At 44.7% G+C, this 20,608-nt stretch overlaps 1 protein-coding gene across 9 annotated transcripts in view; it reads left to right on the top strand.

Annotated features, from left to right (window-relative positions):
- The window catches only part of PEX5 (peroxisomal biogenesis factor 5), a 116,776-nt gene that overhangs the window by 38,076 nt on the left and 58,092 nt on the right, over window positions 1-20,608 (top strand). For all 9 annotated transcript variants that reach the window (XM_086932952.1, XM_086932949.1, XM_086932945.1 and 6 more), the window contains exons 4-5: window positions 6,041-6,173; window positions 6,679-6,810. In XM_086932952.1, coding sequence (XP_086789078.1) covers window positions 6,041-6,173; window positions 6,679-6,810 — 265 coding nt within the window. The remainder of the gene's footprint in view (window positions 1-6,040; window positions 6,174-6,678; window positions 6,811-20,608) is intronic.

The raw sequence follows: 20,608 nt of genomic DNA, 5'->3' as shown, positions 1-20,608 counted from the left end.
CGGTGCAGCTGTGCCCTTGTGATGCGGTGGTTCTCTGGGGGGGTACTCCATTGCTATTAAGGTGCCCTGGTGTTGCAGGGGTGTACTGATGCTTAGAAGGTGCTCTGAAGATGTCGAACAATGCTTTGGTGATGCTGTGGTATTCTTAGGCTGCTATTGTGTCCTGGTGTTGCCCGATACTGTGCTGATGTTAATGTGCTGGTGCTCTACTGATGCCACGGTGCGTTGATGCTGACGTATTTGTCCCCTGCTGTTTTTCATCCCGCTCCCTCCTCCTGCCCCGGTTATTCGTTGATCTAATTTCTGTAACCTGTAACTCGCTGATCCTGTAACTATGTAACCTGCAACGCATTGATCCTTATGTGAAGCGCTCTGATACCTCTGGGTCTAGCCAGCGCTATATAAAACTTGATAAATAAAATAAATAAATCGGGGTACCCTTCCTGAGGTCCTGAGGCTCAGCATCTTTCTCATTCAATGTCCGGAGTCTATCCCTGCATTTCCCTGAGAAGAGTTCCTACAAGAGAGAGCCCCCATTCTTTTGGTCTACCTTTCTACTGATGCAAACTCTCTCAAAAGCAGTAAACCACTTGGTGATATTATCACCCTCTGCATATTTAGGGACAACTCCTTTGGGGAGTTTAGGAGCAAAATATTATTTTCTCTCCCTCGTTATAAAACTGCTGCCACCAGAGAATGGTCTCTTTTCTTTGTCTTTCTGTGTCCAGGAGTTGAGCTTAGTTCAACCTCCTGGCCAATCTCTCTAGCAAGAGTTCCTCCCCTGGGGGCTCATCCTCTGCTCCTGAGGGGAGAGATTCTGCTATCTCCTCAGAAGGATTCTCTTCAGTATTCTGATCCTCCTATGATGCAGCTACTAGTTCTGGGCTATCTCTCTCAAATTCTACCAAAAGCGTTTTCAGCTTCTCTATGTTTGATACCATAACCTTTACAGAGAGCCCTTAGCCTGCCATAGGGCATGTCGAGGTAAGCGGTCAGGTCGAGCTCATGAGCCTGGTTTTCTGTACCACTCATTATTTCTACTATGTTGGGACCTTTTTAGAGAGGAAAAAACCTAAATGGAAATACTTTGTCTTAACTACAATAAGATACTGTCCGTTTTTAACCACTTAGTTTCAGGGACTTGGCTAAGGCCCTTGCAGTTAATTTGAGAAATTATCAAAAATTAAACCAATTGAAAAAATACAACTCAGCTGAAGACATTTGTTAGATTTACTGATGTGGTCACTTATTGACAGAGTGGTATCAGCAAATGCAAAGTCTTCTATCCCACCGCTGATCCACCAATGTAGGAGGCTGGCTCGTTAGCCGGGCTGGGCAGGCTGGTTGCAGAGCAGAGAGGCCTGCCAATCATTGTGCATCAAGATGGTCCTTACGGTAGGGGCAGGCAGGTTGCAGGGATGATTTTGGGACAGCTGGTCCACTCATGGAGCGGGTCTCAGGGATCTCAAAGTCCCTCAACTGGTTTCGGCGTCCTGGGTGGTTGGAGTCTGAATTGGACTCTTTCTTCTCAGTCTTCGGTGTAGGGGGTTCAGTACCCCAGGTATTGGCATGGAATGGCTCCAGTAGGTCCTGGTATCCTCTCACTTAGTGGGGGGATAGATCTGACCACCTGTAGCTAATGTACCTCTTCTGGCTACGGTGCTACGTCTGAGTCGCCGGGGAGAAGCAGATTGGTGAACCGGACTTTGAGGTTCGTAAGCTGTAGAGGAGTAACTCCTCTACTTCAAGGGAAGTTCTCAGCTGGATGTGCTCTAGGGTGCTTGGAGGCCTCACAGTTGCAGGACGTGAAGGCACACCACAATTGTTGAGTCCTGGAAGCAGCTGACAGGGTTTGGTGCCAGTTTTTTGCAGCAGGTCTTCTGTTCCTAGTTCAGCACCCTTTCTTTGTCTGTTGCCATTCATAGGTCCGTCTAATCGAAGTTCGGGGATGCCACTAACTTTAGGGGCATTACAGGGGGTGACGGGTAGTAGCCAATGGGCTACCTACCTTTAGGGTGTCCACACCCTCTAAGTTACCACTTTCTCTAGGAAGGGGCACTAACCTAGTCCTGATAGGTTGAATTCCTACCATCACAAGATGGAGGAATTGGAAAAGTAGTGTCCTCATCGCCTGCCCCACTTTAGGTGTGGTGCTGGCTGAATGTGGGCACACCTCCTAATTTACTACATTTTCTTGCCTGTCTTTCCGCCTAAAGAGTAGCAGGAAAAGGGAGTGGGGTGGAATCCTCCACTATCTCGGTATGCCTGAGTTCCATTTTAATGACGGCAATGCATTTGAAGCTTCCCTCCGTGGTAGGCACTCCCAGCCTGGAGGAGGCTTTGTGTCTGGCTCTGGGATTGCTCGCTGTTGCCCCCATGAGGTCAGAAACCTGTCTGATGGTGGCAGGCTGGCTAAGACTAGTGCACTTACAGTATTCAAGAATGAACTTAACTATTGTAGGGTCATATCTGCTCATGCTGACATTTCCATGCATGGGATCTAGGGCACCATGCCTTAGGGCTGCAAGACCTGCAGTAGTGTTGACTTGCCTATACCTCATTCAGTGTATGTTGCCATGGTACATGCCATGTCGACTCTTCAGTTTTCTCTGCACCATAACACGCAGTAGGCAGTGTGCATGAGCTTGAGAAGGGGTCCTTAGAGTGGCACAATTTGTATTGTAGCCGTAGTGTACCCTCTTCAGTACCCAGGCCCCAAGTATCAGGGGTGACATTTACTAGGTACTTAGAAGGGGTGCTGAAGTGGTGCCAATCGTGGTACAGTTTTAGGAAAGATATCTGGTGCTGGAAGCCTGATGAGAAGGGACCCAGTTCACTGACATTCGAAATCACATCATGCATCAGTCAAAAGGTGGGGGTTGAACCTGTCAAAAGAGGCACTTTCCTACATACAGCTGACTTGCTTTGTGCTCATTTGCTCTACAACTCCTTGGTCTTCGATCTTACTCTCTCTTGGGACCTTGTGCATTCGCCCTTTGATGAAATTCTGCTTCTTTGTTCAGGGCTCCAGCTCATCAGAAAAGGATTCGGTGGCTCACGAGTTTTAACATGATAGATTTGAGCTATATTTCTGATAATAATTTTCCTCTGAGCAGATTATTTACTTATTCCAGCACAGTGATGGGAGGCTAGTGACTGTTGGTATATAAACAGGGTTTCTGCCTTTCACCCATGACAATTGTAATAAAACTCAATTCTGAATGCTTTCTCCTAGTATTGAACTTTGTCACTTGAGAAAGTCCGTGTTGGTGTATTTGCTCAGATGTGTAAATATTTGGAATCTTATTAAGACGCATATGGCCGTGGGCCCCTTCAGGCACAAGTGAATATTTTATTATGATTATGAGGTGTATGTGAGTCTGTTTTGGAGGTGCAGGGTTGGTCTCCAGCTGCTAAAAGCACATTTTAGGCTTCCAGACGCCCCCCCCCCCACCTCCGCAGATAGTCTGCCCCTTCACTCTAATAATGGCAGGATTAGCTGCTTTTGTCTTCTCTGTTTGCCTCACAGTGCTTGTTTGCAGACTTCGTCCACACCTGTAAATTTCTGTAGCATATTCATTAAGTTGCCTTTGATTCTGGTCAGGGAGAGCAGTTAACTATTCAAGGTTTTAGCAGTACAATTATCCTGAGACTGAACACAATCTTCATATTTCACTTCAGCAGCCTTCAGTGTTTTGTTGAGGGCTATTTGTCATTACTGTAACACAGATGAGCTCTCAAAAAGGGCAGCTACATGTCGGAAAAGGAAGTATTTTCACTGACACTGACCAGAAAGTTGCAGTTAAGATTAAAAACATAATTTTCTATTAAGTGCCTTCCTATCCTACCTAATTGTATCCTACAGAAAAGCTAATCAGGATTACTAAAAGTGTATAGTCATACCGTTCAAAAATATAATAATGTATTTCTGATCTTTCTAATGAGGACCAACCGCATTTACATTTCTTCTTTAAAAGGACTTAGAATGATTCCATCTAAAAATCATGCAGATCCAACTTCCAACGAGTGAAAACTTAGACTATTTGCAAAACTGTATTAACATATTTTTGATATTGTCCTAGAAAAGCATTCCACAATATGGGCCCCATAATTGAAAATCTCCTGGTGCCCCTTTCCACCACCTTGCAACTGTTGATTACTAAAGCATAAGCCACCATAAAATTTTAATTCCTTGTAGGAAGATAGTGCCCAGCTGACGAGTGTTCAGAGTTCAGTCTATTAAGACTTGAACAGACTAAACCTAGTCAATGATAGCCACTTTTGCAGATATAGCCAGTTGCGGAATCTTAAAAAGTCAACTACAGGTTGTCGCTTCTGTAGATCAAACTTAAGTAAGACAACCAGATTACGGTCCTTTCGTATTCTTGCTTTTTGGTATTAGCCACTTGATTGGCATAATAAAGTGCGCAGTTGTCTACAACTGCCCATCTTAACTCAGCAGTGAACAATATAATTTCTGTCAGAAGTTTTGCCTACAACTAGAGGTCTTTGCCACATAAATAGCATGTCTTGATTGCTTATAATGTCATTGTAAACATGGATCTTGCATTGTGCAGGCTTCTCATCATCTTGGCACTTTCACTACTCTAATAGACTATAATGTCTGAGATTGTGGATTTTCCCATGGAGAAAACGCTTTAAATGACCTTCCATAGTCTACCAGTATTCCTAATGTAGTGTGTAGGCGGGCCTACTTTTGAACTACACAAGACTCAATTTGGTTCTTACGAGGGATGTTTAAAATGATATAAACCGCCCTCTGCTTTAACTGGGGAACAGGAATATGCCTGTGAACCAGTGTTTTAAATCCCCATGTACGAGGTAAGGACTCCTTCAAACTTGATATAAAGCAAACCATATTAGATCTACAAACCGTCCAGTGAGCACAGATCAACCTCGGAAACCTGTAGCTGGTTTTTACCCATTGCATGCTATCTGTTTCTGTTTTGACAGTGTGGTTTTGAAAGTTATAATTTACAAAGAATCTTTGAAAAAGAAACAGCATGAGGGCTGTTTAGAAATGAAAAAATAACAAACTACCTGTGGAATTGTTGACATAAAAACCAAACGGGTAGTTGCATTTCAAATTCAGTGGTCAGTCGTTTATAAAAGGTCAGAATAGAATGCTGGTTTTGATCTGCACAGATGAGAAATAATTTTAAAAATCCTAAAGCGAAAGGATTCTTAGTTGCTTTTATTTTTAACCCACATCTTGTATCCCCACATTACAGCTGTGCTACGATCTATGGGGCTGCAACCAGTCTTGCATTTTACTACCTGAAACTCCCAAATACCTGGACGCTCTAGGTCGGCTTTGTTTTTTGCAGCTTTCCATTATAATGTCTTTCTGCCTCCCAACCAATCCTTATCATGCAGTCTTTCTCCACACAGCTCGATTTTATCCGGAAATCCTTATCCTTGCCGACTCAAACTTAATCTAATGTCTTTCACCTTACCAACGTACTATTATTCTGGAATTTTACTTCTTCCCAGCCATCCATGTACAGGAGTCTTACACCTTCTGAAACAGTCATGATCCTAAAGTATTTCTCCTTCCCAATCCAACCCTTCCTTATGCGGCACTCTTTCTCCTTCATAGCCCATTCTTACCCATGCTTTCCCCATTCTCAGCCTAACCATATCCCAGAGTCTAACTCCAACCCATCCTTAAATTGGAGATGTTCTCCTTTCCATCCCTATATTAGAGAGTTGCTCCTTCCCAGCCCATTGTCTTGTCTTTTACTCTCCCCACTTCTCTCCATCCTGGACTCTTTCCATCACAAATTATGTCTGACCTGGAATCTCTTCCTCTATGTTCCTAAGCCTCATATCCCCTTGAGTGGTTCAATTTAGAGCTGTTGAAAGTTCATCTGTCCTTTCCGTGGCTTAGGGTGAATGATAGTTCAGTGCGAGGCAGTCTTTGGATCTTCAGCCCTTTACGTAGTTATGTTAATTATTTTAGTTTAGACCGAGGTTAATTGTTCTTTTGGGAACACTTTCCTCTCTCCTTCATCATAAGCTGGTGGCTGAGTTTCTGCAGGACCAGAATGCCCCACTGTTGGGTCGAGCTCCCCAGACTTTCAAGATGGATGATCTGCTGGCTGAGATGCAGGAAATTGAGCAGGCAAGCTTCCGGCAAGCTCCACAACGAGGTAAGGGAACCAGAGCATGCGGTTGCCTTGGCTGGTGGGGACTGGGCAACTGAGCTGCCATCAGAAAGTCAATAATAGGCTAGTTCAGCCTTAAGGGTGGACAAGAGAGTTGCTGCTACCAGGCTTAGGACGTAGACGGAGTGAGCTTGTGTTTTGATCAGGGTGGAAAGTGATGAGCAACCCTGACCACCTAGCAAGAGGGTGAATGGGATGGAGTGAGATTAAAACCTAATCGGACTGACCTTATTCTGTGACCAGGTTGAGCATAAATGGAGTGAATCTTACCCGGAGGGGTGGAGTGGACATGTCGCCTGATTGAGCAAAGATGATTTGGTCTTTTAATCTTACCAAAGTGCTTACTCTAGAACAAGGTGACCTGGGATAAACAAGAAGAGATCTGTGAGCAGAGAATGTAATGAGGGTGGACTTGGCTTTTCATTTACTGGTACCGTCTCCATCTCTCCCGTCTTAACCCTCCTTGTCGCTCTCTTTCTGCCAATCACAGCTCCTGGGATTGCAGACCTCGCCCGGTCTGAGAATTGGGCACAGGAGTTCCTTTCAGTGGCTGGTCCCATAGAAGCCTCACAGGACTACAACGAAACTGATTGGTCTCGAGAGTTCATTGCTGAAGCAGCAGGTGAGAACACAAGGTTTGCTAAACTGAGAATGTGTCTTGTCAGCCCCATTCTGACTATGCCAATTGGGATATAAGTACTGATGGAAGTCCCCCATTTTGACATGGTCACCCCCACTTTTTGCCTGGTATTGTATGCAATTTCGACAGAAGTACATTGGGTTCCTGCTAACCACGTCCCCAGTGCCAGATCTCTTTCCCTAAACAATACAATTGTTCCCCCCAGTGGCGATAGTAGCATCCCTGTAAGACCCTAGCAAATGGTACCTCAAGTACCCATGGCAAGGTTAAAGAAGGTCCCTAAGGGCTTCAGCATGTATTGTGCCACCCTCAGGGACCCCTCACCTAATTTATGCAGACTGCCATTGCAGGCTGCATGTCTTGGTGCTAAGAAAAGTCAAAACACAACATGCCACACATCCCTGGGTACCATGCCTGCAGACGCTGCATGCGGCTTAGGTAAGTGAGCCCTACAGTAGGCCTTACAGCCCTAAGGCAGGTTGTACTGTAATACATGTGTGGGATTATCTGTATGAGCAAATATGCCCCTGTGATGTCTAAGTCAATTCTTAGATATCACAAGTGGAAGCCATTTTTTAAGTACATGTGCTGGACACAGGTAAAATCAAGTTCGCCAGCTACATGATGGCTTCCCTGAAATCTATGGTGTTTGGTATCATACACTTTGTATTAATAAACCCACAGTGATTTCAGTGGTGGATTATTAATACATGCACCCAGAGGGTGCCTTAGAGGTGCCCCATAAACCCTACCAGTCTCTAGTGTGCTGGCTGACAGGTGTCGACTAGCCTGCCACCTCATTTCTCAGTCTCTCCTCAAGCAATTCCAATGTACCCTTCACTTTCAAGCCCCTACATACACTGTGAAAGAATAACACACACTAGCAGGCACTGTCTCCTAAACCAGGCTTATCATGGGCCCCTAATTTCCATATATCCCTGGAAGGTGATTTAACTAGGGTATCTGACGTGCCAACTAGCCCGAGGCAGCGCTGTGTGGTATCGGCCAGGAGCCGGTAGGACGGCAGCGGCTGACGCCTTGGCCTTCAGCTTTCACTACGCAAGATGGTGAACGACGTGGCCCTACAGAAAACCGGTCCTGAATGGGCACCTATCAGTTGGAGGGGACATGCCAAATGGTTTTGAAATACTGGCCCAAACTTCCACTTTTTTGGGGGGGGAGGAATTTGGACCGAGTGCAGAAGAGAGAAACAACGAGGAGGAACGCAAGCATGTGGCATACATTCGAGGAAGGAGGCAGATGAGTTCCAAGAGGAGTACACTGGTAGGGAGGAAATAGAATGCTCCATTAATGAACTCCAGGATAAGATAGATAAGAGGGAACGGCAGATACATACACGATCATGCACATGGGCACAAAAGGGAAATGGCGAGAAGTCGTATACTAATGAAATACCATGTAACTATAAAATAACGGCACCAAACATAGTGTTGGAGCGGGAACAACCATATTAAAGCAATGAACCCCCTTGAAGGCAACTCAGATGACTAAGAACACACCTGACCCATTCCCCACCAGTATGAAATATTATGACTGGCTTCATGCACTGCCTCTGCCCCCTCCCTAGATATGTAGAAATGTTACTATATTTATAAAGTTGTATATAGCGCTGACGAGACTCGGAGGTATCAGAGCGCTTTACATAAGGATCAGTGCGTTGCAGGTTACCTAGTTACAGGATCAGCGAGATACAGGATACATAGTTACAGCAATTAGATTTAAGAAAACGGAGGGAGGGGGTAAGAAAAACAGCGGGGGACGAGGAAAACAATGTCAGATGTCTGGCTGGGTAGGTGAAGGCCAAGGGGGTGAACCAGAGCCAGACTCCTCAATAGCTGCAAAGTACAGCTCCAACGTGCATCAGCCAAGGTTGCTCGGGTTCCGCAGTAGGTGCAAAACCGATTTGGAATCCGCCCAGGGGGCATCGTCCTACCTCCATCAAAAAGCACCAGGTCCCGGTATTCTTGGGGTGTGCCGTCAGCCTCGTCTTTCTACTTACCGCCAGGACACGAGTGATGGGAAGAGAGGAGGAAGAGACAGTTCCAAAGTCTGAAGAATTCACACAAAGAGGTGGCCAGGGAAAACAGCACAGGGATCCCTGAAACAAACGCCCATACTTCATAGCTGTAACCAGTCCGGATAAGACCAGGGAAGCAGCGCTGGGATCCCTGAAACCAGAGCCCATTCTCAGGGTCTGAAGCCAATCCGGAAACTTGCAAACCCAGGCCCCACGTTGATTGGTGTGTGGTCTAAAACACTGCGATCGTTTTCAAACAAGAAGCATTGTGTATATTACAGTTGCTGGTTAGTAGGGAGCATTATTAAGTTCTGGGTAATTAATTTCACACACCAATCATCATATGAGAACCAAGATTAGTAAATGTGAATAGAAAAGTACAACCCGATCATGTGACCCTGTTCGCCAATCAAAGGGCTTAATAAATAAATGAAATAATGGTCGCCATTGTTTACCCGTAGTCCCGACACACTGGAACTGACAGGAATAGCGAGGGGAACAGGAGATTACACTTGAAGTAAGTGGGCTCAAACTCTGTGACTTTTAGCGTTTAGCTATGAGATAGGATAGGTGTACTCCTCATACGTGTAGAGCGTAGAGTTGGCGCTTGGCCCCATTGTTTGTACTGTACAGAACACATTTAGTTAAGTTATAGCAGACCGGCTTAGAAAGTTATGAAATGAAGACAGCAATTGCCAGGACATTGTTTCTGCTAAATGCCTCATAATTTTGTAGAGACTAGCTCAATGTTTACAGTTTCTTTTTCTATAGACCCCTGAGGAAGGGTCAAACATATGACCCGAAATGCATTGGGTTCATGTCATTTTTTGTTGATTAACATGGAAACATCCTTTGAATATGGAAAATGGAAACCAAATGAATTAACACAGAATAAAAAGTAATTTTGAAGAAGATACAGTTGAATCGGTTAATTTTTGAATAATTGTCTGGAAATGGACTTGAAACTTTCATGTTCTAAGTAAAGTGCACTCATCCTTCGGTAACAGAATTCTTCTGCACCACATATCATAGCAGTTTGGCACTACCAATTCAAAGTCTTCCCATTCGGAGTGACAGCTGCACCGAGGGTTTTCACAAAATGCTTGGCAGTAGTCACAGCCCATCCAAGAAGACAACATATTCACGTCTTCCCATACTTAGACGACTGGCTCATGAAGACCAGCTTACACAACAGCTGTCTATGCACACACAAAAAACTGTGCAATTGCTCCACGAGCTAGAATTCACAGTAAATCTGTCCAAATCCCATCTCCAACCATCCAAGTCTCAAGCATATCTAGGAGCTACTATAGACACACAAAATGCTCTAGCATATCCAACTCCAGCCAGAGTCAGGAATATTCAAACCCTGATGTCTCAGTTTCAGCCTCAACACTCCTTACCAGCGCGAGTGTTCATGCAGCTACTGGGAATCATGGCGTCTTGCATTTTTATAGTCTCCTACGCAAGACTTCAAATGCATTCCCTACAGGAATGCTTAGCAGGTCAGTGGAACCCAGCTTGCGGTCAGTTATCAGATCTAGTGTTGGTAGACAGCTGCACCCGTCACTCTCTGCAGTGGTGGAAAACGCAACACCTTTTAAAAGGGCGTCCCTTCAGGGATCCGGTTCCACAGATAGTACTGACAGCAGACGCATCAATGACAGGTTGGGGAGCGCGTCTCCAAACCCAAGGGCATTTGGAGCCTCCAGCAAACACAGCTTCCTATAAATCATCTAGAGATGGTAGCGATTTTCCTAGCTCTGAAAGCATTTCAAGTTCAGCTAGTACGCAAGACTGTCCTAATTTGTACAGACAACATGACAGCGATGTACTACATACAGAAACCGGGAGGAACACACTCTCCAGCTGTCACAGCTAGCACAGACTCTAGAAATCGGCCATACATCACAAAAATGCATCCCCTAGCAGAACACCTCCCAGGAGTAGACAATCAGATGGCAGAAGTGCTCAGTCGTCAGACACAGCAAATTCACGAATGGGAAATACCCCCTCAAGTACTCCTCCCATTCTTTAAAATGTGGGGTTTCCCACACATAGACCTGTTCACCATACATCTAAATGCAAAATGCCCAAACTACATGTCCAGGTACCCACACCCATTGTCCAAAGGCAATGCACTATATGAGTTGGTCAGGGATATTTGCTTAAGCTTTTCCGCCTCTCCCACTCCTTCCGTTAGTGGTTTGGAAACACAAACAAGTGTCCCTGACATTTAATCCTAGTTGCTCCCACATGGTTCACAACCCTATTGGAACTGTCAGTAGTTCCTCACCAAAAATTACGTCTTACATCCAATCTCCTCACACATAGCCATGGAGACATAAGACATCCAGACCCCAGTCAACTCAATCTGGCAATCTGGCTCCTGAAGTCTTGGAGATTGGCTATCTTAATCTACCGCCAGACTGCATGAACATTATCAAAGAGGCTAGCCGTCCTACCACAAGAGCATGCTATGCAGCAAAGTGGAAGCGGTTTGTGATATACTGTAATAACAACCACGTCAACCCGCTTGATGCTTCTGTACAAAACATTATATGTTATTTGTTACATCTACAGTGTTCCAAATTAGCGTACACGTCCATACGCCTACATCTGGATGCAATAGCTGCATACCTTCAGAATAGACCACATCTATATCTTTTTAAAGTGCCTGTTATCAAAGCCTTCATAGAGGGACTCGAAAGAGTCATTCCCCTGAGACGTCCACCTGCTCCAGTGTGGAATCTGAACATTGTTCTCACCAGACTAATGAGTCCACCCTTTGAGCCATTGCATAAATGTGAACTGCAATTTCTCAGTTGCTATCACGTCAGTCAGAGGAGTAGGTGAGCTTCAGGCATTAACTATAGAAGAACCCTTTTTGCAGATGCACCAAAATAAAGTGGATCTTCGGACCAATCCTATAGTCATTTCTGCTTTCCATATCAATCAATCTGTTGAGTTACCTGTGTTCTTCCCTCAACCAGATTCAATAGCAGAACATGCCCTACACACATTAGATGTGAAGTGAGCATTGCTGTATTACATAGAAAGGACAAAACCTTTCCGTAACAGAAATCAACTTTTTGTCGCTTTTGCTCCACCACACAAAGGCAATCCAATATCAAAATCAGGTATTGCAAGGTGGATAGTCAAGTGCATTCAAGTATGCTATGCAAAAGCAAAATGAACGTTAACAGTTCCCCCTAGAGCACACTCTACACGCAAAATGGCGGCTTCTACGGCATTCTTAGGAAATATACCCATAGATGACATATGCAAAGCTGCAACATGGTGTACACCTCACACATTCACAAAACACTATTATGTAGCTTTGTTAGCAAGACAACAAGCTAGAGTGGGCCAGGCAGTTTTACGTACACTTTGTGAGACCACTGCAACAGATACAGGTTGGCCACCGCTTTGGGAGATAACTGCTATGTACTCTATGCATAGCATATGATCTACAGCTCACAAGTTGGCTGGTAATATGTGTTTTGTTTTTTTGTCAGCGAGCTCGGCAACACTAGACATCAGTGTGTTGTTGCAGTTGGGAGGCGGAGGATGATGATGATGATGAGGAGGAGGAAGTGGTGTCGGAACCCGAGGGGGCGGATCCTTCGGCAACGGAGGCGGTGGTGAAGGCGACCTTGGTTTGGGTGGCGAGTATACCACAGAGTACACCGAGCCCGGCGACTCTACCCTCTTCTTCTTCCTCGCCTGACCTGACTGGGGAGACCGAGAGGCCGTGCCCCCTGTCGGTGAGCGACGTCGCCGTCGTGCCCCCAATGATCTGGAGGAGCTTCTGGCGCCAGAACGCCTCCTGGAGGATGATGCCTTCCTCTTAGGCTTCGAACGCCTCATCGGCGTTGAACGCCTTTTCGATGCTGAACGGTGTCTCGACGTCGATGATCTATGTCTCAACGTCGGAGTCCTTCTCCTCGACGTCGACGATCGCCGTCTTGACGTCGAAGTTCTTCACCTTTTTCTCGACGTCGATGATCTTTTCGACGTCGTCGACTTCCTTGACGTCTAACGTCGAAGGCGAACGGCGGTGTCGCCTCGACGGCGAGCGCCGTCGCCGTCATGACCTCTCTCGACGTCGATGGCTCGACGACGATGATGACACTGTCCTCGACGCCGACCTCAACGGAGGTTTCGACGTCAGTCCCCTCAATGTCGACGCCGCTTCGACCCAGAGCCCTGGGGAGACGGGGGAACAGACCGTGGTCATCCCTCTCGTCGCCGACGTCGAGGCTATCGACGTCGACGGAGACCGGTGGCGTTGTCTGGCCTTCTTTTCACTTAGGAGCCCCCCAGAGGCCTCAGCACGGGCAGATGAAGTAGTTCCAGCATGCCCAGACCCACCTTGGTGCTTCCTTTGCTCCAGTTCTTGAAGCCTGATCTTCCGTCTGTCCTTCAGGGTCCTGGAGGAGAACGTTTGGCAGATCTCACACTCCTCAGGAACATGACTAGAAGGAAGACATAGGATACACACCCTGTGTGGATCGGATTTGGCCTTCTTCCTCGAGCACTCCGGGCATTTATCAAACAAGGCAGGCATATTTGATAAATGAGGGCTCAGAATTACTAGAAAAACCCCAGTAATAATAGAAGGCACCGACACACGTCGAGTGAACACACTCTCACACTTTAAAAGTGCAAACATTTTAAATAAACCCTAAAAAGGAGAGCTCAATGCCCCAGGGTCCTGCTCGCTGGAGCCGGAAAAAAGAACTAAAAGTGGAGGGGTCCTGCTGTGCATTCTGGGATACCGAGTTCTAGAAAGTTTCCTTACAGGCACAGCATCCCTTTTTGAGCCACATAATGGCAGCCTATGGGGCTTGTCTGTCCACCCCTTCCTCTCTATCATTCCAGAGGCTTTCTTGGTGAAAGGGGGCGTTTTTTCTGTGTAAGAAACTTGGCAGGCTTTGCTGATGTTAAAATTGGTGGAATATCTAGTTGAAGTACTGGACAGTGTAGCCTTGGCTGCATTAGCTGTCTTTAAATTCTCTCTTAAGTGTCTATGCAGGACTGCACAAAAAGACAGCTTAAGAGATTATTTTGATTTCTCCGGGATCCCCGCATATGGGCGGGACTATTCACTAGATTATGACTATAACAGAGATACCCCTACTACAGAACTGTAGTTACAAGTAAGAAACTACTCCTTATTTCTCATGTGGGAGCAAGAGAGTCCGTCAGAAAAGGGAGAAGGAAGGAAGAGAATGATAAAAAAAAGTGATAAAAGGAAGATTGCATGAATGAAAACGTCAAGAGTAAGAAAGAGAGGAAGGTTTGGGTAGTGGAAGAAAGGCAACCTGCCGAGTCCAGGGGCGCAGCTACCATCTGTGCAGGAGGTTCAGTGGCACCAGGACTTAGAACTCTGAGGGGCCACTTGATCTATGATAATTGCTGTTTTTGACCACCCAGCAGCAGTAAAAGGTGGCATTTTTACTTGCTTGCAACAGGGCCCATGACTTCCTTGCTATACTGCTGGCTGTGTCAGAGGCTGGCTCCTGAAAAAAATACTTTGTGCACTCCACTTTAATATTATTATTATTCTATAAATTAAGCAGTGGCGACTCCGTGGTTGACGAGAATTAAGGTGAATCAAGACGCACCCCCGGCCAATGAAACGTGGGCTGTAATCCTGTTGAGAAATGTGAAGGTTCTCCAAGAGTTTGAGAGGAGCAGGGTAAAACAAAATAATGGAAATTAATACTTTCAACACTTTTCTTGTTCCTATTGTAGGCATGGAAGACGAAGGCAAATATTTAACCCCTTGCGTGCGCGCGTCGGCCTACGGCCATCGCGAGCCCTATCTCGGTAGTGCTGCACACGTCCGTTGGCTGACGCAGCCCTGCCCACTCAATAGAACTCCTGCACCGCAGCAGAATTTGCGCCGCGGTTAAGGAGTTAAAGCAACAAGCCAAAAATAAATCTATTTAACAAGCTAATAAAGAGGGAATGTATTTCTTAAAAAATGTCTGTCATTCTATTCTACCAAGTAGCCCATTTCACATGTGACACCCTCAGCCAGTTCTTTTTTTCCAGCAACAAATTACTGCATTCTGGGGCTTAGGTTTTCTTTTACAAATATAAGCGAAGGATTGAAAGTGCCATTATGCCAAACAGTGTTGTGCAAAAAAACAGGACTGTCTAAGATGTAGTAGAAAACATAAGGCCCTTTGCGGCTATGCAGGTGTGTAACCATTCTTGTATGTGAATTGTGCATGTTTGAATGTGTGCACATGAATGTTTCATGTATATACCTGTGCCTGTATTAAACATGCCATATTAAAAACAATCTTCTGCCATGATTAGATTCCTGACCCTAAAAACAAATCACCGAAATGCATTAGAAAGCAAGACTGTCATTTTTTATCTTTCAAAGTACTGGTTGTCATGTCAGTAGATTATCCAGCCCTAATATATATATTTCTTTGTATTGTAGTACTTGCATTTGCTTATCTATAATTGAATAGCACTCCAAATCCCTCAATGGAAAGAAAAAATGGAACAGATGAGTTGTTCATGCTTGACACAATACATCTTCAAGCCTCTTTGAAGTTACACTTTAACCAACAACTGTTATTGAACATCAACTTTTGCGCCCACCCCCCCCCTCCCTTGGCACATCACCTGCTCTGTAATACACACAGCCATGTGCATGCACCTTGTCTGTACAGCACACAGTGCCCTTCTGATGCACAGTTTCAAATTGCACACTAAATTCCCAACACCCAGTCCTCCAAAGAGACACATCACATAGTGTTCCCTTCAGGCATGACAACCAGCACTTCACTGAAGTGCATTACTCTGTGCTCCTCCAATACATTTTACCCACAATGCCTCCCGCAAATCACGTTGTGCCTCTACCTCATAATTTCCTACACTTGCCCCCAGCTCGTTCTTGATGTTAAAGATAATACCATCACAAATAAAATAATTGATGATATTGGAGGTGACATCACATATCACATCACTGTTGAGAATGCATTTCATGAAAAGTAATATAAAGTAGGGTGGCCAAAAGAAAAATGCCCGCAATGTGTTGTTTAACCCCTTCGCTGCTCATGACGAGCTCAGCTCGTCATGAGGCACACTGGAGCTGTGCTTATGACGAGCTGAGCTCGTCATGAACAATGGGGATCAAAGCTCACCAGCACCGGAGGGGAAAAGCCATAGCAGCCAAGGTGTTAAAGAGACTAGAAAGACCTCGTGTTGACACTAAATAGGGTTATAAAGAAATGTGTACGTATTAATTTGTAATGTGACTTTTCTGTCTTTGTTTCCTTTAATTATCAGTCATGGATCATTCAGGCAGCCCTAGAACACAAATAAAAGTGATTTCTATTTATATTTGCTGTTCAAAGAAAGCACAGATAAGTGCTGAAAATCCAGCTTTAGGTGATTGCTTATTTTTGTCCTGTTTGGGACATCAAAATAATGAGCTGGCAACCCGTGTCATGAGACTGGAAGTTTGTTGCAGGATCAGCACATTATTCATTTCCTACACCTTCAATCCCTATTAATGCCACAATAGCAAACAATTGTCAATAACATGCTGAGTTACTTCAAGTGCATTCAGACAACTCAATCGACATTCTTGCCCTTCACTTTTACGCTCACCCTGCACTCACAGTGATCAGAATGCACTCACACTGATCACCATTCACCCGCCCACCCTGCACTCACAGTGATCACTCTGCCCTCACAATGCACTTGTGCTGTTCACCCTATACCTCACCCTGCAGTCTCAAGAGCACACTACTTACCCTTCAATCTCCTGTCCCCCTCACTGCTCAATCTGCATTCTCACTCAAACATGCCCATCACTAACCATGCATTTGTTCGCCCCACTCTGTACCAATATCCACACCCAAATTCATATGGTCCTCTCACTCACCCTGCAGTCACTCCTCTTACCCTACTCTCACACTGTTGCATCTGCCACTGTGCACTCACATGGGCACTCCTGCCACTCACAAAGTGCAGAGGGTTAATGTGCCTGCTACACAGAAAGAGTACCATGCAGATTCCAGAACTGAGTGCAAGTAAACTATGAGTAGCGCTATAAAAAATGAAATGTTTGTCAGAAAGGTGCTATAGAGAGATGAGGTGCGTGGTTGGTGAGTGGTAGTGAGGGAATTCATGGACAAGGAGGAAATGGTGGAGGGGGCACCAGAAAAGACTGTTCCACTGTGTGCGACCAGTGCTAGGGATAGCCCTGGCTAGGGGTGGGAGCCCCCCCTGAAGTTCAGGTCTAGTTGCACCCCTGGTTTTAATGCCCCAGCAAACTCAGGACTTTCGTTCCCCACTCTGATTTGTTTTATCTGAGGCTTAGGTCAGTGATGACCACTGGGGAAGCAAGGGGTAAAGCTAATCCGTGAATGGGCACTGGTGTGCTACCCCCAGTGCCACACCCATTTGATCTCCATAGTATAGATATGTGTCCATCTCTAGACATTATATGGTACTTCCCGCATTTTGAACCATGAGTGATAGCTCATGGAGTTGAATATGGACATAGCCTACTGCTATGCAAATACAGCATTGTCAACCATGTTGAAAATAACGAGTTGCTCAAAAATGAATATTGTTTGTAGACAACTGTGTGTATAAACTGAGGGCAAACATGTCTCTTACTCCTCCCAGTATTGGTGTTAATTATACTCCGAATGTGCAGTATTCATCTCCATTTTTGAAGATCAGGGATTCATCTTCACAATAACCTCTCTGGAAAAAAGGATGTGTCCATCACTCTGCATAACCAACCGCTTAATATAGTTTGCTTTCCTCTATTCTAAAATTCTATTGCATTCATCGGCAGAAGAGAAAGGAAGGTGATCGGAATCGTACTTTTCCCTTTTAACAACTAACCACGTTATCATCTCCAACTTTACTCTGAACATCCTAAAACACTTCAATATAGACTTGCTCAGACGGAGAGCTGTTATATGGGAATGGAGAATATTGGAAAAAACGTGTGCACATATTTTAAAAGCAAGCTTGCAACTCGCTACTATTTGTTTGAAATCATGTGCCGCATGAGCAGATTCGGATGCTTCTTACTAAAATGTACATGCCTTTGCTTTTCCAAATTGCGAACCAACGTGAGGGGCTGCAAGATATCTTTTCAAATTATTTAGGTGCCTGGGTTTTAGTGCCCCTTTGCCTGGCCACCCTGTTATTTCCATTTACATGCCTACTATTTTGTGATGGGCTGCTATCTTCCCCCACACTTCTTTTCACGCACAGTAAATTCTCAGCTCCTGTTCCATGCCAGGACCCAGGACTGATTCTAAGGGCTCTGCCACGTATCATGTTTGTGGAGCCATATCCTTGGGATCGCCTCTTGCCAGGGCCTCCTAACTTTCCCCAGGTCACAATTGCTGCCTCTTAAGCAGCCATTACTGGATGTGCAATTGTTGCATCCATTAAAGGCAGATGCTATCCAGAGATGTTGTAAAGCATGGGCAAAGTGGGCTCTGGCACCTTTTATTCACAAATAAAAGGGGCATTGTTTGATTGGACTGGTTTGATTTTTATGCTGCTAAATTGTTATTGCTTTACCAGGCACTTAGAAATATTTATGCCTTCAGGCACAAACCAAAAGGGCATTGTTTGACTAAAGTGGTTTGATTTTGTATGCTGCTGCCTGCTGTACTTACGGTTTTGCCAGTCATTTTGAAATGTTTGAGCCTTCAAAAGGGGACTTTTGTCTAAACTGGTTTGATTATTGTATGGTGCTGTAGATGTTATTGTTTAACAGTTGCTTTGAAACATATGTGCCTTTATGCACACACCAAATGGGGAATTGTTTGACTAATCTGGTTTAATTTTTGTATACTGATGGACTTGTTTTTATCAAGCACTTTGGAAGTATTTTTACCTTGATTTAAGAAAGTTCAATTGTTTTACAAAACCTGCTTGATTTTTGTATATTGCTGGATTGGTGTTTGCTTTATTATGCACTTGGAAGTATTTGCACATTTGTTGTGCTTTACCAACTACAGTTTGTACAGATTCTGTCATTAGGTACTTGCTGATATGGTTTGTTTTTATTCTACATGCAGTTAATTATGGTGTTGCTTGCACTTGTCTGTAATACGTGTGCCTTCAATCTTGTATTAAGAATTGTTTACACTACAGAAATGATCAATTCAGGCAAACATCTGCATCAATGTTTTGAAGCATCCAAACAGTTTTCATCCTCAGCCTCGTTTGCCTGCCTGTTTTGTAATGCTTACTAATAAAGACATAATGGTAGGAATTAAAATTGCCTCCTCAGTTCATGGTATCATGCACAACCTTTCACAGTCGCTAGTATTTGGCATGCACATAATTCACCAGTCACGGGATACTGAGTTATATCTTGGGTACTTCTCATGTATTTTGTCAGTTGAGTTTTTATGGAACTGCAGGTTTGGGTTTGCTTTTCAAAGTTTCAAGTTATTGTCCATTAATGTAAATTCTAATTCAAACCCTTCATGGTTGTTCTTTGTTCTTCAGCCATAGGCAGTTCCTGAGACTATAGGATCGTTCCTTGGATTTATTCTGATTGCTGCGTCAGTTAAATATTCTGCTTTTGACAGTATTGTTACAAATGGCGTAGCTTATATGTTAAGAGGATTTCCCACTTTCTCATTAGAACTTTAACCAAGACAATATAGAGGTATTTCATTAAATGTTGGAGGTTTTAGATCAAAATATATCAGATTTTTGGGTGGTGGGGCAAAGTGGTAGGTAGTGGGCTGGGCCGCTGGGTGGGCCCCCTTCATGTGCTTTGCAGGGGGGCCCCCTCAAGTTTCGTTACGCCACTGAGATGCATACTGGGTAAGCAGCATTCTATATTACATATGGTATATGATATGACTATCCTAAAGGGGGAGATATTGTGGGAGCAAAATATATATCCATGTGTATTTTTACACAGATATGGGAATCAGTTCCGATTCCTATTCACACTATGTCAGACTAATCAAGCTACCTACATCTGTATCTGAAGAAACGTCTTGCTCTGTCCTCCGCAGTGCTCCCCCACTCCTTTACTAATCTATTCCAACCTGACACAAGGCCCTTCACTTCCCTCTCACTCCTCCAACAGCTGTCAACATAAACCACAGTCTTAGGCCTCCTGTCGCTACGTTAAGTTTAACTCAACCTGTTTTATGTTCCTTTGTTTGCTTATATTGCATTTATTTGAATTGAATTTAAAAACATTTATTAAGCGCACATATACCTGGCGGTTTCTTGGCGCTGAGGAAAGTTAGGGCCTGGGTGGAGACTGTGGGAAAACTTTAAACTGAGAAGGCTTGCAGAAAAAGATGGGTTTTTAATGCCTTACGGAAGTCGGGGTAGGACAGAATGGATCTGAGGGCAAGGGGGAGAGAATTCCAGAAAGTAGGACTGAGGACAGCAAATTTTACCCCCCCATCCTCTTCTTTCTAAAACGAGGGACTGAGAGGAGCGACTGGGTGGATGAACGCAGCTCTCTTACCGGAATGTAGCTTGAGATTGCCAAATTTATGAATGCTGGGGCAGTTACAGCTCGGGCCTGAAACGCGGTACAGCCAAGTTTAAAGAGGGCCCGCTCCCTAATGGGCAACCAGTGTAAGTTCTTCAATACAGGGGTGACGTGATGTAATTTAGGGAGACCATGAATAAGGCGGGCCGCTTGGTTCTGAACCAGCTGTAGGCGTCAGAGGGCATAAGCTGGGGCGCCATTAT

This window comes from Lissotriton vulgaris, chromosome 7, assembly GCF_964263255.1.
Source record: "Lissotriton vulgaris chromosome 7, aLisVul1.2, whole genome shotgun sequence".
Taxonomy (NCBI): domain Eukaryota; kingdom Metazoa; phylum Chordata; class Amphibia; order Caudata; family Salamandridae; genus Lissotriton; species Lissotriton vulgaris.
The sequence above is the reverse complement of the archived record's forward strand: the minus strand, read 5'-3'. Positions and strand labels throughout refer to the sequence as shown.